Source organism: Carassius carassius, chromosome 13, assembly GCF_963082965.1.
Source record: "Carassius carassius chromosome 13, fCarCar2.1, whole genome shotgun sequence".
Classification (NCBI taxonomy): Eukaryota; Metazoa; Chordata; class Actinopteri; order Cypriniformes; family Cyprinidae; genus Carassius; species Carassius carassius.
In genome coordinates, this window is record NC_081767.1 from 8065880 (window position 1) to 8080269 (window position 14390).

The window sequence follows — 14390 nt, forward strand, 5'->3', positions numbered from 1 at the left end:
TCGGCCGCTAGGGAGGGGATGAGAACATTGCTCTGCCTGTTTTTCAGCTCGGGAGGGGGAGACAGACAGGAATGAAAGCTCTTCCTCAGAGAGTCGAGGAGCAGGTTGGGTTTCGGTCGCGAATTGAACGTTAACTGACCGACCGGCGAACAAGAGGAGTTGTCTAAATCCTCGTCCGTACTTTACAGACAACCGCGCGAATGGAGACGAGTGCATGAGGCGGGATATGTGCAGACTTTGCTCGGAGCTAGACACGAGTCTAGGATACTGATTAGAGCTGAAACAAACCCAGCTCCAGTAGCAACTCTATCCACACTTCACCTCCAACCCCCTCCTTCGCTCCTCAACCAGGAAATCATCGTGCTGTGCTGCTTATCCTTCTTCCCACAGATTGAACAAAAACACCAGACCCCTCCGTGGGTTGATCCATGAGGATCTCGTCGGTTTCTCTAGTGTTTTCGCCTCTGGAAGTTACGTCTGAAGAGGATCCCCGCTGTCGTCGAACAATGAGGTAAAGCGCGTCAAAGCACATTTGTTGCCGTCGCTTTTGTGTGTGTACTTAGTTCTGCGCGCTACAATGTAACACACAGAATCGATAATGACTGAGGCCGAGTGTGTGAGTCCGGTCTGTTACACACTTTCTGTTCTGTTACTCGCTCCTATCGGAGATGGGTCATCACAGGAGCAAGTGTCTCCTTTCTTAGTTGTTTACACACTCCAAGTCATTCGTTTTGTCTTGCTTTGACAGCTAGAGAGTTTCTTTCTTAATCGCGTTGCTTCGCTAGCTGGTGAATGAAGCTGATTTGAACATTGACTAATAATTCTGCACTGATTTTCATGAAATAGGTACTTTGAATGAGTTTGAATCATGAACGAACCATGCCACCGAAATGGCAGCCCTTTTCCGTCTCGAACGAATAATGCCTTTACATTTTTAATACAGACTTTTGCCATTTAAAGCTATATGATTTTAGAACTACCTCTTTAAAAACTGTTTTTTTTTCTGTTTATTTTTAGCCATTTCTAGCCTTGTCGTATACTTCTAGCACAATGTATTGATTAGAAAGAGAATTTGATATTGAGATTTCTACAAGTAGCCTATTCATTTTTCAATAGTTTATGTAAACAAACTCATAGTGCTGGGTTGAATAAACACAACAGCCTACTGTAGCCTATATACTTCAATAAATAAATTAACATTTAATTTAACTTTGTAACTTTTTAATATAGGATAATATTATTATTTACAGTATTATCATACATTGCACGTTTTTGTGAATTTATTTCAACATTTTTTTTTCATAAAACTTGGAACTGTTTGAAAGTAGTTTTTAATATAGCCTAAGGTGCACCTGTATTTTGCAGTCTACTAGATGCAATATTTTGAATAAAATTATTAACTTTGTTATACAAAACGCACAATTTAACTAATATCGATAACTGTGTCCTCAGGTGGTGTACACGAAGTTGGTCATTGTACATGCTGTAAATGTAGCTGTCAAGCGGTAAATTGGGTTTTGGTAACACAGCCAGTCCTCTTTATTGAGTCCTCCCGGTTCTTTCTGTTCTGGGAGTTGACCGCGGCGAGAAATCGCAAACCCTACTGTGGGCAAAGCTTGGCTCATGAATATTAATTAGGCCAGGGGATGGTCAACTAGTAGCGAACGTCAGATATTTATGTTAATGTTCATGAGAAAAGCCATTGCAATAGTAGGAGAGGTAATTTTGCGGTCAGGGCTGTACCCGGAACTAACCTACGTTTGCGCGATCCATACATGGAGCACAGCCTGATAATTCCACATCCTGCTGCGGCCTGTGCAGTCAGACATTTACACAGTTCAAGGGCACTTTTTGTTTAGTTAAGTTTTAGTTTAAACAACTTTATTTTGAATGCAATTCTTGTCATGCCCAGACAAGTCTACGGTCTTAAACCACCAGTGAATTGATGTTGTTTTCTAATATAATTTAATATGTCCACTTTTGCTGTTATTAAAGCAAAAGTGGACTGATTAAATACTGACAGAAACAAAACTTGATGTTCTCCAGAATGATGATGTTTCAGAGCATGAGTGGATGCAAGAAAATCAAACCATCTCTATAAAGGAGTTAATGGGCTGTAGATAATGTCACAAATTCGTTTTTGTTTAAATAGTGTTGGTCAGAAATATTTCTTCTTCATTTTACGTTATGACTTTTATGTTTTACGTGTTTTTAAAACATTGTTAGTCTGTTATTTGGTTTAGCCTATATGAAATTCTATTGAAGTGGACGTAAACGCAGAGTTGTGCAACCATCCAGTTTTGTTTAAAGGAGGGAAGTGCCAACACATGGCATGTTCTTCCGACATCTTGAGAATTTAAAACACTCATTTTGCTATGTAAATAACAGTAACCTGCCTGACGGGTTTTCATCAATGCATCTCTTAGATCTGTCTCTCACCAAAAATAAAAATGTCGAAATAAGCAGTTGCCCAAAAACCTCAGCCATGCATTTCCATGCAAATTTTAGTTCAGCGACGTTATCAGGCAGCATGGGCTCCATGGCATATATCCGTTGTGGCACACAGGGAACTTGGTTCAGGGAGGCTTGCTGGGTCCAAGCAAAGGGTGCCGGGGTCAGCGCAGAGCACGTGTGCAACCATGAGTTTACTGTGTCGGGTCTGCTTGCATAATAGTTGAAGAATGGAATGTTGTCACATTTACAAGTTTATTGTTCTGTCATGTTGTGGAATGTCAGTATCAGAAAGCAGTGAAGCGGTTAGCGCCTCATTTTGAATTTCACCAGGCCACCCAATGCAACAATGGGCTCTCAAACTGACCGTGTCATTTGGGAAGCCCAGTATTGAATTCATGGGAACGCAGGCTAAGTCACTGACCTCCAGGCAAACAATCAAAGTTTCAGTGATATTCAAACCCTTTACATGGTCCTCTTTATTTGTATCTTTTTTATATATACAAGTGAAAGCATGCCATTTACTAGTTGCTTAGAACAGATCAAAGTGTGAGCAGCACAAGATTTGCTTTTCAGGCCCCTATGAAATCCGTTCGCCCCAAAAATGATAAAAGTGATTTATTTGATGCAATTTTAGCACTTGTACTATTTAATTAATCTGGTCAAAAATGAAATAAGATCATTTGAATATTTCCTTTATTTTTTTATGTTGTTTTTGATTTTATTTATTTATTTATTTTATAGCTGATTCTGCGATTCTCTCTGCTTTTTCAGCATCCCATAAATCATAAGGCCATAACCATTGCTTTAGCATTTACATTGCAGTCATGGCCGTAGCCAGATATGAGGTCACCGAGGTCCGGACCTCTGTAAATTTTTCATGTTCAAAAATAAAATTTGTTCTCTGATTGACTAATTTGCTGCTAGACTCCTCTGTCTGCATGTATAATTCAGAAAGTTTAGCGTTCGTGGTATGAAAATGATCACTGCGAGACGCTTACGAAGTGAACGAGTCTTCAGAGAGTTGTGAGTGAGAGCACGAGACGCAGCCTCAGTGTTGCCAGATCCAGCTATTGTAAGGGTTTTTTGACTAGTTTTCCACCTAATTTGACACTTTAGAAAGTTAATGAAATAGGAAGTTGTGGTTTAGGGTCAGCGATAACTTTATCTTATCTAATTTCCAAAATATTTGAAATAATTTCGGTTTATTTTATTTATTTATACGTTTTTGTTTATTTTAATAGCAATATCTGGCAACATTGCATCACCGGCATTGGTCTGACAGTAATCAAAAAGGCAGCGGCTATTTACACTAAGTGCAAATAGCAGCATTTTTTAGGGATATGCTATTTACACTAAGTGCCCTAATAAAGCCCTTCCTAGACCTGCCCTTATCCTACCCAATACTTTATTTTCAACTTTTTGATTATTTCCTTAATTTTCTTTGAGTTGGCCAAAAAGCAGATTCGAACCCGGGTCGATCCCGTCAAAATATGTATGACACACGGTTTATCTTCTGCGCCACTAGAGGTGAGGATCAGCAATGGTCTAAAAAAAAAAAAAAGTCCAGGGACAGGGTATTGCTGACAAGCTATGACATTCGGTGTCATGCGAGACATTTGAGTCACGACTATTAGTGGTGTGGAAAGGTGATATTTACACTGATTAAAGTGATGCAGAAACATTGAATAATGGGAAAATATAGATGCGTCCCAAACAAATCAAGATGAGGAAGCACGTGTTATTTGGGGGTGGTGTAGATGTTATGTTGTGTGTTTGGGCTAGGAATGTCTGTTTTGTCTGAGCAACAACAGACACGAGACTGTCAATTTTTTTTTGTCTTGTGGAGCTCTGCTTCAACCTTAAATGAAAGCACAAGCACACAGATGGTCCACATGCAGCTGGCTTTCCACACTTGCTGTGTAATCAGACCAGTTTGTTCCTGTGTGTATTTCTGTCACTGAGACACAGCCGGTCATCCTGGAAGTGCTTGTCTGATTAATGGCAGGACTGTGATTCACTGCTGTTATCAGACTGATGACTGAGGGACTCGCCCAGCATGTCTTTATCTAAATGACTTCCACTCTACTGCTTCTCCAGGCTAAAGGGCTTTAGGGTGGCACTGGTGGCTTTGCGACCCATGCTGGATACTGCCGGTATTTAATTTTGTATGATCCTGAGTGGTTACCGACCATCAGATATTGAAATGTTAGAGGAGAACAAAAGGGTCAATTAAAATCGTTTTTTCAATGGCTGTTACCGATATCTAGAGAGCAGGCTGACCGATGGGTAATGTAATGGAGATATAAATGAGAGAACAATGCATTTTCATGTATAAAAATATCTGAAATACAGTGTTGAACACAGACTGGGCTGCTGCAGAAAAAGTGTATAATTCGATTTGCCCTAAACCTGAGAGTGCTTTATATCAAGTACTTCAAACAAAAGCATATAGTCATAACGAGACTGCTCCTGTCAGGTGCTTTTGACACATTGTGCTGTTTAATGTATATGAGACATTATTTCCTCAGTGCATAACTTGTGAATAACTAATTTGCTGATATCTACAACTCAATTGTTTTATGTATATATCAGCATTATATCAGGTATCAGCCTGCTGTCTAGATATCGGTATCAGCCGATATTTTAGTCAATCAATGTGGGATTAAATTCCTGAATGTAACACAATGAATGGTTCTGTTTGTAAAGCAGCAACAGTAAAGGGACTATCGAAATGGAGTCTAATTTTTATGTTTATATGAGTGAATCTGTGTGTTCTGGTACCAGTTCACGTAACATTTGTTTTTTTCTTCATTAACATTTTTTTTAATTTGGCTTTAAGATGACAGCATTGGGCAGGATGTGGAATAACATTTTGTAAATAATGGATTAAAATGAGTATAGTAAAAATATAATTTTTTAAATAATTCATTTTCTATCCTATTAACTGAATAAATAGGCTGATCAACAGATTAATTGATTAAGATGAAGTCTGAGATGGAGATGGAAATGTAAATGTCAATAGAATATTGTATTGCTACATTATATTGATGAGAGACAAAAAGTAAATAAAAGGAAATTATATATATATATATAATATGTAATATGTGTATGTGTATGTGTGTGTGTATAATATATCAGATTTCTCAGTAGTGTGATAACTTGCTATTTTTGAAGTCGTTACTTTAGTAGCTTAACTAATTGTAGACTAGAGACACTATTGCTCAACACAGCATATGCGCAGTGTACTTTAATTTTCAATAATTCTTCTGTATGTAGAGGACTTCCCATCCTACCCCACTGCTGTACATTCAAACAGTCTTGTATTAGGACCGAGACCAAAACGGCTTCCTCATTTCAATTGTTGTTCCTCATGAACCATGTAATTACAGCCTTTCTTTTGCCTCTACATGTCCTGATTCTCTTTGGTATTGTTTATGGTGCTGGCCCATCATAAATCTTTGGAATGGCAGACCTTATGCTATCAATGAATCACCCATGGACATTGAAAGCTCAGATGTGTATTGATCTGACTGACCCTCTATGCATTCAAAAGTATTTCTGCTTTGGAAAAGACAAAGCCATTACAAACTCGCATGCAGTGCTGTACTTTGACATACAAATCTCATTGCTAATAGCAAATTGCAGAACAAATTTAGAAAAAATGTGAATTAATAAGGCAATGTAATAAGTTTCACTGTATGACTACTTTACGGTAAAGCAGCTTGTAACAACTGAGCTAGTTATAAACATGTTCAGGGGGTAAAAGTCCCATTCTTCCACAGAGGAATTGATTTCAGTGATAACATTAACAAAACCATTTAAGAGGGATCTAGATTTAGGGTTGTTCAATGCAGATCTATGCTTTTGTAGTATGAAATTTAGCAAAAAACGACGTAATTTTTAATTGATAACATTTCTGATTTTTGGTAAAGAGCTACACTACCCATAATCCTGAAGAATTGCACCAAAATAGTAGTGAATAAATTCTCCTTGTGTATACAACTATATGCAACTTTAAAAGTTGTTTAAGAACACAAAGAGAATTTATTCACTACTATTTTGGTATAAAATACAATTTTATTTATAAAGACAAATATACAAAAAATGTGTATATTTATGTTAGGGCTGGGCAAGTTAACGTGTTATCATCGCGTTAACACATCAATGAATTAACGCCGATAATAAATGTATCGTGCGTTAACACAGTTTTTTTATTATTATGTAGTCCGTTGCTCACTGGCTCTGAAAACACATACAGACAAATCATGGGTCACAGGAGGGGATGCTCCCGATCAAATTATTTAGGCTAAGCATCAGCATTTACAAACCACTGTCCACTGTTATTTTTAATAGAAAAGAACGAGCTAATAATCACGACTTCATAAATGGGGAAATAGGAAGTTTCTGATAGCATTTGAAGACAGCAGAGAAGCGCTCTCACTCAGAGACACAGTGGAGTGACTCAATATATTAACTTTTGTTTTATTATTTTGAGTCGTATGGGACGCGGAAACACATAGCCACAATATATTGCCTTACAGATCTGTTGCTTTTGCCGCTCAGAAATATTCACGCAATCATGAAGCATGTAGCAGAAGATCTGTGCTATGGCGTGGTTAGCGTTCACACGCACTGATCAATATATAACTGTACCGCGCTCTTGCACACCTCTTCAAACCGAGCCAGGGACTGCTAAACAGAGTGATCACACTAATCAAATGAACCAGGCTTTGGGGGTCCAAAAAAAGTGCTCCGGCATGGTTAAGATTGTCTAGTTTAAGCACACCCTAATTATTCTCCCGCATCCCGCACACACGAGTCTCTACTCGCCCATCAAGTGTTGTCCCACGCCGCAGTCTGCTGCGATGGGTCCCGCGATCGTGCAGGTCTCTACTACGAAGATGCCTGTTATAATGTTATGATCGAGGCTCTGGACTATACTATAAAATATTTTCTATAAAAATGTTAATGTCCTGGCAGTGACATTTTATTTAATTACATAATGTTACAAGCTAAGATTTACAAAAAATATTTTAACTGCTACTATGTAAAAGGAATACTGCTGTAAAAAGCATCTTATTTGTTTAAAGTGTTTGCAAACCAAATGTTATTGCACTTTTGTTTGTATAGCAGTACTTTTGAAATGAAAAAAGTGCACAATACTACTTTTAAATGCATTATTAGTTTTGTGCTTAACAGTGCGATTAATTGCGATCAATCACAGACAATAATGCGAATACAATTTTAATCGTTGCCCAGCACTATATATATATATATATATATATGTGTATATATGTGTATATATATATATATATGTATATATATGTATGTATGTGTATGTTATTTTACATATAATATAATAATAATAATAATCATCATCATATACAATATATTTAAAATGTATAATAATTTTCTTTTGCTTTACTATAATTTCTGATATGATACTGTCATTTAAGTCTTGGGGTTTTTGGTTTTGTTGGTTGTTTTTATTTATAGTGCTTCGATACTTTTTGGGAAGTCTTGGGAAGACTTCCACATTTGCACCACTGATATAATAATAATTAAAATCTCACTTCTCTTTCTGTATTCAAATGTAATGTGATGTCTCAGAGGTGCTTTGAGATATGTTTAACTTGTTAGATCAGTAGTGGGGGTCACCGTGCACCCTGTGGCGTGTGTATTTGCTCACTGTCGTTGGCCTCTGTTCTGATAGGAGTCTGGCGCTCGGCCAGAGTCACACTGCTTAGCTAGGCCTTCCGGCCTCCTTCCAAAACCTCTGTCACGCCCTCGCCACTTGCTGATTGGTTCATTATCCAGCTTGATTGCTTTTGAATGGCTGAGGAAACAGCCCTTAGACAAGATTAGGTGCATGAATTGCCACAAGTTGCTTACTGAATCCTCTAGCGTTAAAAGCTGGCAACATCCATCTATTACACTGTTTGCTAAATATTTGTTGGTGTTCAAGAATAACCACATTGCTTGTTTTATGTCATGTGAATTGGCTGTATTCTACATTTGCCATGTTTATCAGAACTGAATTCTCTTTAAACACATCAATGTGCTGATTTTGGAAGAGATTCTTCTGAAATAATTTTAATATGGTCAAATGTGTGAAACGGAACTGACAGTACTGGTAGCTGAATGAACAGTAAAGACAAATATTTATTAAACATGAGCAAAAGAGCAAGAGATTTCTGGAAATTTGTGATTGACAGTCGTTCCATCTTCAACAGAAATCGCCAAACATCTTTCCAAACTTGTAATGAGAAGTGCTTATAAACTTGCCGTTATCAGCAAAAGAGAAGCTTTAGGGGCTCCCTTATGGGGACTTATGAGGACCATCATGAATATTAGTGTTGTTAGTTATTAGTTATATTAGTTGTTAATATAATAATAACCGTAATAATATTAGTAATATTATAATTTATATTCCTCATAAAATTATAAATGATTAAATAGTTTTTCTTGTTGTAAAATTTTATAAAATGTTTAGTAAAGATACACTCATTATTGATTGTGAAATTTTTATCTCTATCTATCTATCTATCTATCTATCTATCTATCTATCTATCTATCTATCTATCTATCTAATCTATCTATCTATCTATCTAATCTATCTATCTAATCTATCTATATATATTAGAAAAATTCTGATGATTATAATATTTGACTGTACAAATTTGCTGATTCTTAATCAGACAAGTACAATACTAAACGATCTGAGAAGATGGATAAGTTTGGGGGAAGAAATGGAGCTTAAATTATTTAATTATTTATTATCTCTTTTTTTTGTGTGTTTGTGAAATTCAAATGCGTGTAAACCTAACCCATTAATTAAGGAAATGTGTTGCTCTGGGACTAACAACAAATGTTAGAGACAGATTTACATAGAGACATCCAGGAAACTAACTGACTCCAAATCTATTGAACAGCTGAACATGAAAGCTGACGCCTCATGGTGCCAACAAAGCAGTGAAACAGTAAAATTTAGTCAGTTGGGTCTGGTGTGGCTTGTGTTGATTTGTTCTTTATCAGCAGGAAGTTGTTGTAGGTCCCAAGTATTTTTTTTTACACATAGCAGTACCTTAAACTGTTACGAATTCTGTTTTACCTACCATAGTAAGCTTACTTGTTTGAAGACTTACTTTAAGCATATGAATCTAGATAACATAACAATGATGCTGCATCCCAATTCACAAACTATCCGTCCTAGTATTCGAAAGTAGAATTAGTATGTCCCAAATCGTAGTATGTTGAAATGAGAATGTCAGAGATTCCCAGATGGTCTACTACTTTCGGTTAGAATTCAAAATCCAGATTGATATTCAGATTCACTCTAATTAATATTATTGCCAGTAGTATTATCATATCATTAGTCTCAAATCTGAATGATTTATGACCCACAACCCATTGTGTGTTGGTCGAGGAATCAATTAGAACTTCAAACATGCATAAAAGTGTTAAAGACTACAAACATGGCGGATATTTGCGAGACAGACGGACAGCTAGAGAAAGGGGTTGGAGTGATAAATAATCAATCTCTGACCAGATGAAAAAATATTTACTATTTTTATTTACTATTATCCACATTATATTTCATCTGCAGCAACATTATGAACTTGTATAAAGATACGTTTGGTCATTAATTTTTTAAATGCATCATTATGCAAACACATGAGCAGAGTTTTTCGCATTAAAGACCCAGATCAACGTGCCTCTTAATTTCTCTCCAATATGGTATGAAATCAAATGAAATGAAATCGTATAAGTCGGCGAATTGGGACGCAGCATGAGACCCATTTGCACAGGTGGTGATATCATAATGACCAGCTGTTCTACAGAGAACAACCGTTTTAAACACACTTTAAGAGAGCGAGAGAGAGACAGAGACCAATAGAGAGCGAAAGAGAGAGACTGTAATGGGTGTTTAATGGACCTGGTGGTAAAGGAGTCCATGATTAGTCTTTATTAGCACAGTATCACAGTCTCCGAGTATGTCTAGACAGATGCGAAGAAATTTAATAGCACTATATTAGCACAAGAAAAAAAAAACTTCAAAAACAAGGCATGGCAGAAATCATAGGGGCCCTACACATTGCAAATGCAAGGCTTTTCTTTTTGTTATTTTAGCTATTGCGTTGTAATAAAGTTGTAATACTTGATTTCCTATTCTTGACTCCCACAGTAGATACTGCATTATTTTTTTAATTTGTCCCTAATTTGAATCGATACAATATTGAGATTGCTGTTGGGATTTGAGGTTAAGTGAGATAAACTGGTCTGGTCTGACCCCAGTGTTGGCCATAGCTCTCCATGTTCTGTTGCAGATCAGTGTGTTCAGACCAGACGATTCATCCCGACAGATCTCCAGTAATGAATCACATTTGCTGCGTTATTAACTCAAGGTTCTTTAACTCAGTCTACTTTGATATTAACTGCAAGTGTCCCTGGAGTTTTACTGATGAGCGTGTTAGGACAAACGGGAACAGAATGATTGGCTGCCTCTTGATTTCCTCTTCCCTGTGAAGGGGGGGTCTCTCAGGAACAAAATCTGTGTATAGGGTGTACTCCAACCTGTAAAAGGAATTTAGAGCAAATACCTCCTGCTGTGTTTAATAGGCCGAATATGACCATGTGGAGTACAAGCCAGGGACGTGAAGGAGGAGGAATGTGTTTGTTCTGTCGCTGCTTCAAAGAGCTTTCGCTGAATGTTGAGGAAGCAGTAGTCTCAGCCTCAGACCTCATGTCCACGGACCATTGGCTAAACGACTGATGCATATGGGACACAAAAGTGGAAACACTTCAGGACTGTCTAAGTCATCATCGGATTGGATGAGTTCTACAGGATTTCCGGGAGACGTGTGTGTTGCGCTATTTAACGTTCTGTGCGGAAACAAAGATACCGTGACACAAAAAGAAGAAAACCATAGCGTTTACAACTGTGATGACTAAGCACTTATCAGGATCAACTAAGAGTTTCAAAAGTATGTGAAATTTTTTACGTTTGCGGCATAGAATCTTTCAAATATGTCTGAAAGTTTTACACACCGGTCTGGTAATGTGTTGACATTTCCACACCGCGAAACATGATGCTTAATGAAACAAACTGTGATTGGTTGTTTGACATGTCAGTCAAACAGCCTCATGGGTGGTCCTTGGCCAATGAACTCTAAGGAAGCAGTGTCACTCATAAATGAAAATTGTCATCTGTTGCTCAGCCTCATATCATTCATACCTGTATGAAGTTCTTCCTTCGGTGGAACATGAAAGGTCGATTTCTCTGGAATGTCCTGACCTTTGTTTTCCATACAGTGGTAGTGAATAATGTTTGATGTTCAAGTGAAGGTTGATAAATACCACATAACTTGAAATTAGTGGTGTGCGATAACGCGGTTTTTGATCATGGACGATTAAAATGTCTCAATGATCTGCTTTTGAAGAAATATTGTAGTATTGTGCCACAGTGCACATTCTATCAGTTGTGGTTCTGGCGCCTCCATCTCAATATATTGTACAACGAGTAGGGTTGGGTATACATTTTTAAAGATGTGTTCCATAGAAGAAAGTCATACAGGATTGGAATGACATGAAATGTTAAGTAAATCATTGCAAAATTGTCCTTTTTAAGACTTTTGCATATGTTTTAGCATACATTTAACAAACAGTTGAGATCTTAGGTTAAGTCGTCAACTTCAACATAAAGAATCAAATTACATTGTATATTTTTACTTAAGTAATCATACGCAAGATTGAATGTCTGAAAAAACTATCTAAACCAACAAAATGCTTATATCTGAAAAAAGTGCTGGAGGGCTTTCTTGGATGAACTGCTCTCTTCATGTCCTTCCACAACCTTCCTGTTGGATTCAGATAAAAGTCTTTGATTAGGCCTTTCCAAAGCATGACATTCTTCTGTTTTAACCACCTTTCCCAAGATTTTCTCAAGTTTACTTGTAGGGCTGCTCCGATCACGATCGGCCAATCGTTAATGCGCATCTCATCAGTAAAGCCGCTTCTCTAATCAGCGGTAAATTCCCTCAGGTGCGTGATTTCACATAGAGCAGCTGTTACTACACAGAGCCGTTGTTAACTGAGAAGATGCGCAAATAAACGCTGAAAATGAACGTGGATTTGCGCAGCTTCTCTGCGCATTAACGATCGGCCGATCGTGATCGGAGCAGCCCTATTTACTTGCTAGACTGACATTTTTTAGTTTACTCGCTATATATCTTTACATCAGTCTGTCAAGCATTATAATATGATAATCAAATATTACTTAATGACATAACTTTAGTAATTAGAATTATAACTTGAAAACCATGATTGAATGCATATTACATTTTAATTGGACTGGTGGTGTTGCTTTTTTGGTCATTCAGTGTTTGGGAAAAAACTAACAAAAATATTGATAAGATAATAATGATACGAATTCTACTATTAAGAATATCAGAGTGTTTGGCGAGCACAAATATATCTGTGGTAAACTTTTACTTAGCCTCCAACTCACAGACTGGTGAGTAAAATCTGAGAATTTATAAGCCATTGGCTAATATTAGACATCATTTAGACGCCCAGAGTGAAGATTTAATCGCATAAGCAAGTGATTTACACACAGTGTAGAGGGTTGCCAATGCTAGAGAGGCCTATTGATTCTTAGATGCTACTGTGGAGTTCTTTGTGACCTTCCTGACTATTAAACATATGGCTCTTGGAGTGTTTTTGTTTGAAGACCACTCCTAGATAGAGTAACAGTGGACTTGATTTTTTCCATTAGAACACTATGGACTTCAAACTCTTTACAAAGTATTTTTAACCATTTCCAGTCTGGTAGAGCCTTATCAACTTTTTGACCAACTCTTTTGCCCGAGATATGGCTGTTTACAACTGGTATGCAGTTCCATCAATTCAGTGGCGAGGCAACATAAGGGCCAGGATGGCACTGGCCCACCCAGATTCACAACTGGCCCACCCAATCAAATTCTGCATACATTACACCCTTTTCCCCGGACATGCCCTCTTTTTGGACCTAAAAAAATACATCTGGCATTTTTTAATCGATTTCTAAATCATCAGGGATTCAGCTTTTGCTTTCTACAGTCGCCAATCATTGTTTGGGTTTTTGTATTAGAGCCCTGTGAGGAACTGTTTTCTTAATCCCGCTCCCGCTGAATTTCTGAACATTACCGCCTGCTCCCGTAATGTGTATGTTCTGCTCCTGAGATTTGTGTCCAGTTCTGCCTGCTCCTACAAACATTCTAACATTGCATAGAAATGTTGTGCATTAGGGAGCTGCAATCAGTATGTGGAGTATATCATCTCTTTTGAATGAGCGCTTGCTTTTCACTTTCACTTTTGATTACACGATCACGTGTGCTCTGTGTAAGGTAAGCACATCTTATGAGATAGAATATTTTTCAATGAGCTTAGGATCTGTTGGAGCATCAAAACCTCCAGTATGATCTTGTCAGGCATCTCTCCTCTGAACCCATTATCAGTGAGATCTGACTTTTGCAGCTCGTACGGGTTGGACGCAGCGTTGTTAAGTCCATGTTTCTTCCATTGAGCTGGGCAATGTTTTAACTGTTATAGGTTAAAAGCAGCATGTAATGTCAGTCTAAAGGCTGTAATACATTACACAACTTTTACCTCGATTTACAGTTTGATAGGGCTGTGCAATTAGTCATATGCGATTTGTCATGCACATCTCGTCAGTAATTCCGGTTCCGTGATCTCTATCACCTGCTTTCAGATGGAACGGCATTTAATACACAGAGCTGTAGATCACTGACAAGCTACGCAATATTGCGTTCATTATTGCAGCCTGCAGACAATTCAATCTGCGATAATGAACGCGATATTGCCTTATTGTCAGTGAAGTACGACTCTGTGTAGTAAATGCTGCTCCATTTGAAAACTGGCTTTACTGATGAGATGTG

General features: G+C 37.6%; 1 protein-coding gene across 5 annotated transcripts in view; it reads left to right on the plus strand.

Annotated features, from left to right (window-relative positions):
• LOC132155919 (vasodilator-stimulated phosphoprotein-like) overlaps positions 1-14390 on the plus strand; it is a 36620-nt gene continuing 22230 nt past the window's right edge. For 2 of the 5 annotated variants that reach the window (XM_059564691.1, XM_059564692.1), the window contains exon 1: positions 1-511. In XM_059564691.1, the coding sequence (XP_059420674.1) occupies positions 429-511 (83 nt within the window). In that variant the 5' untranslated portion in view covers positions 1-428. The remainder of the gene's footprint in view (positions 512-14390) is intronic. The other 3 variants (XM_059564690.1, XM_059564694.1, XM_059564693.1) reach the window with 2 other exon arrangements.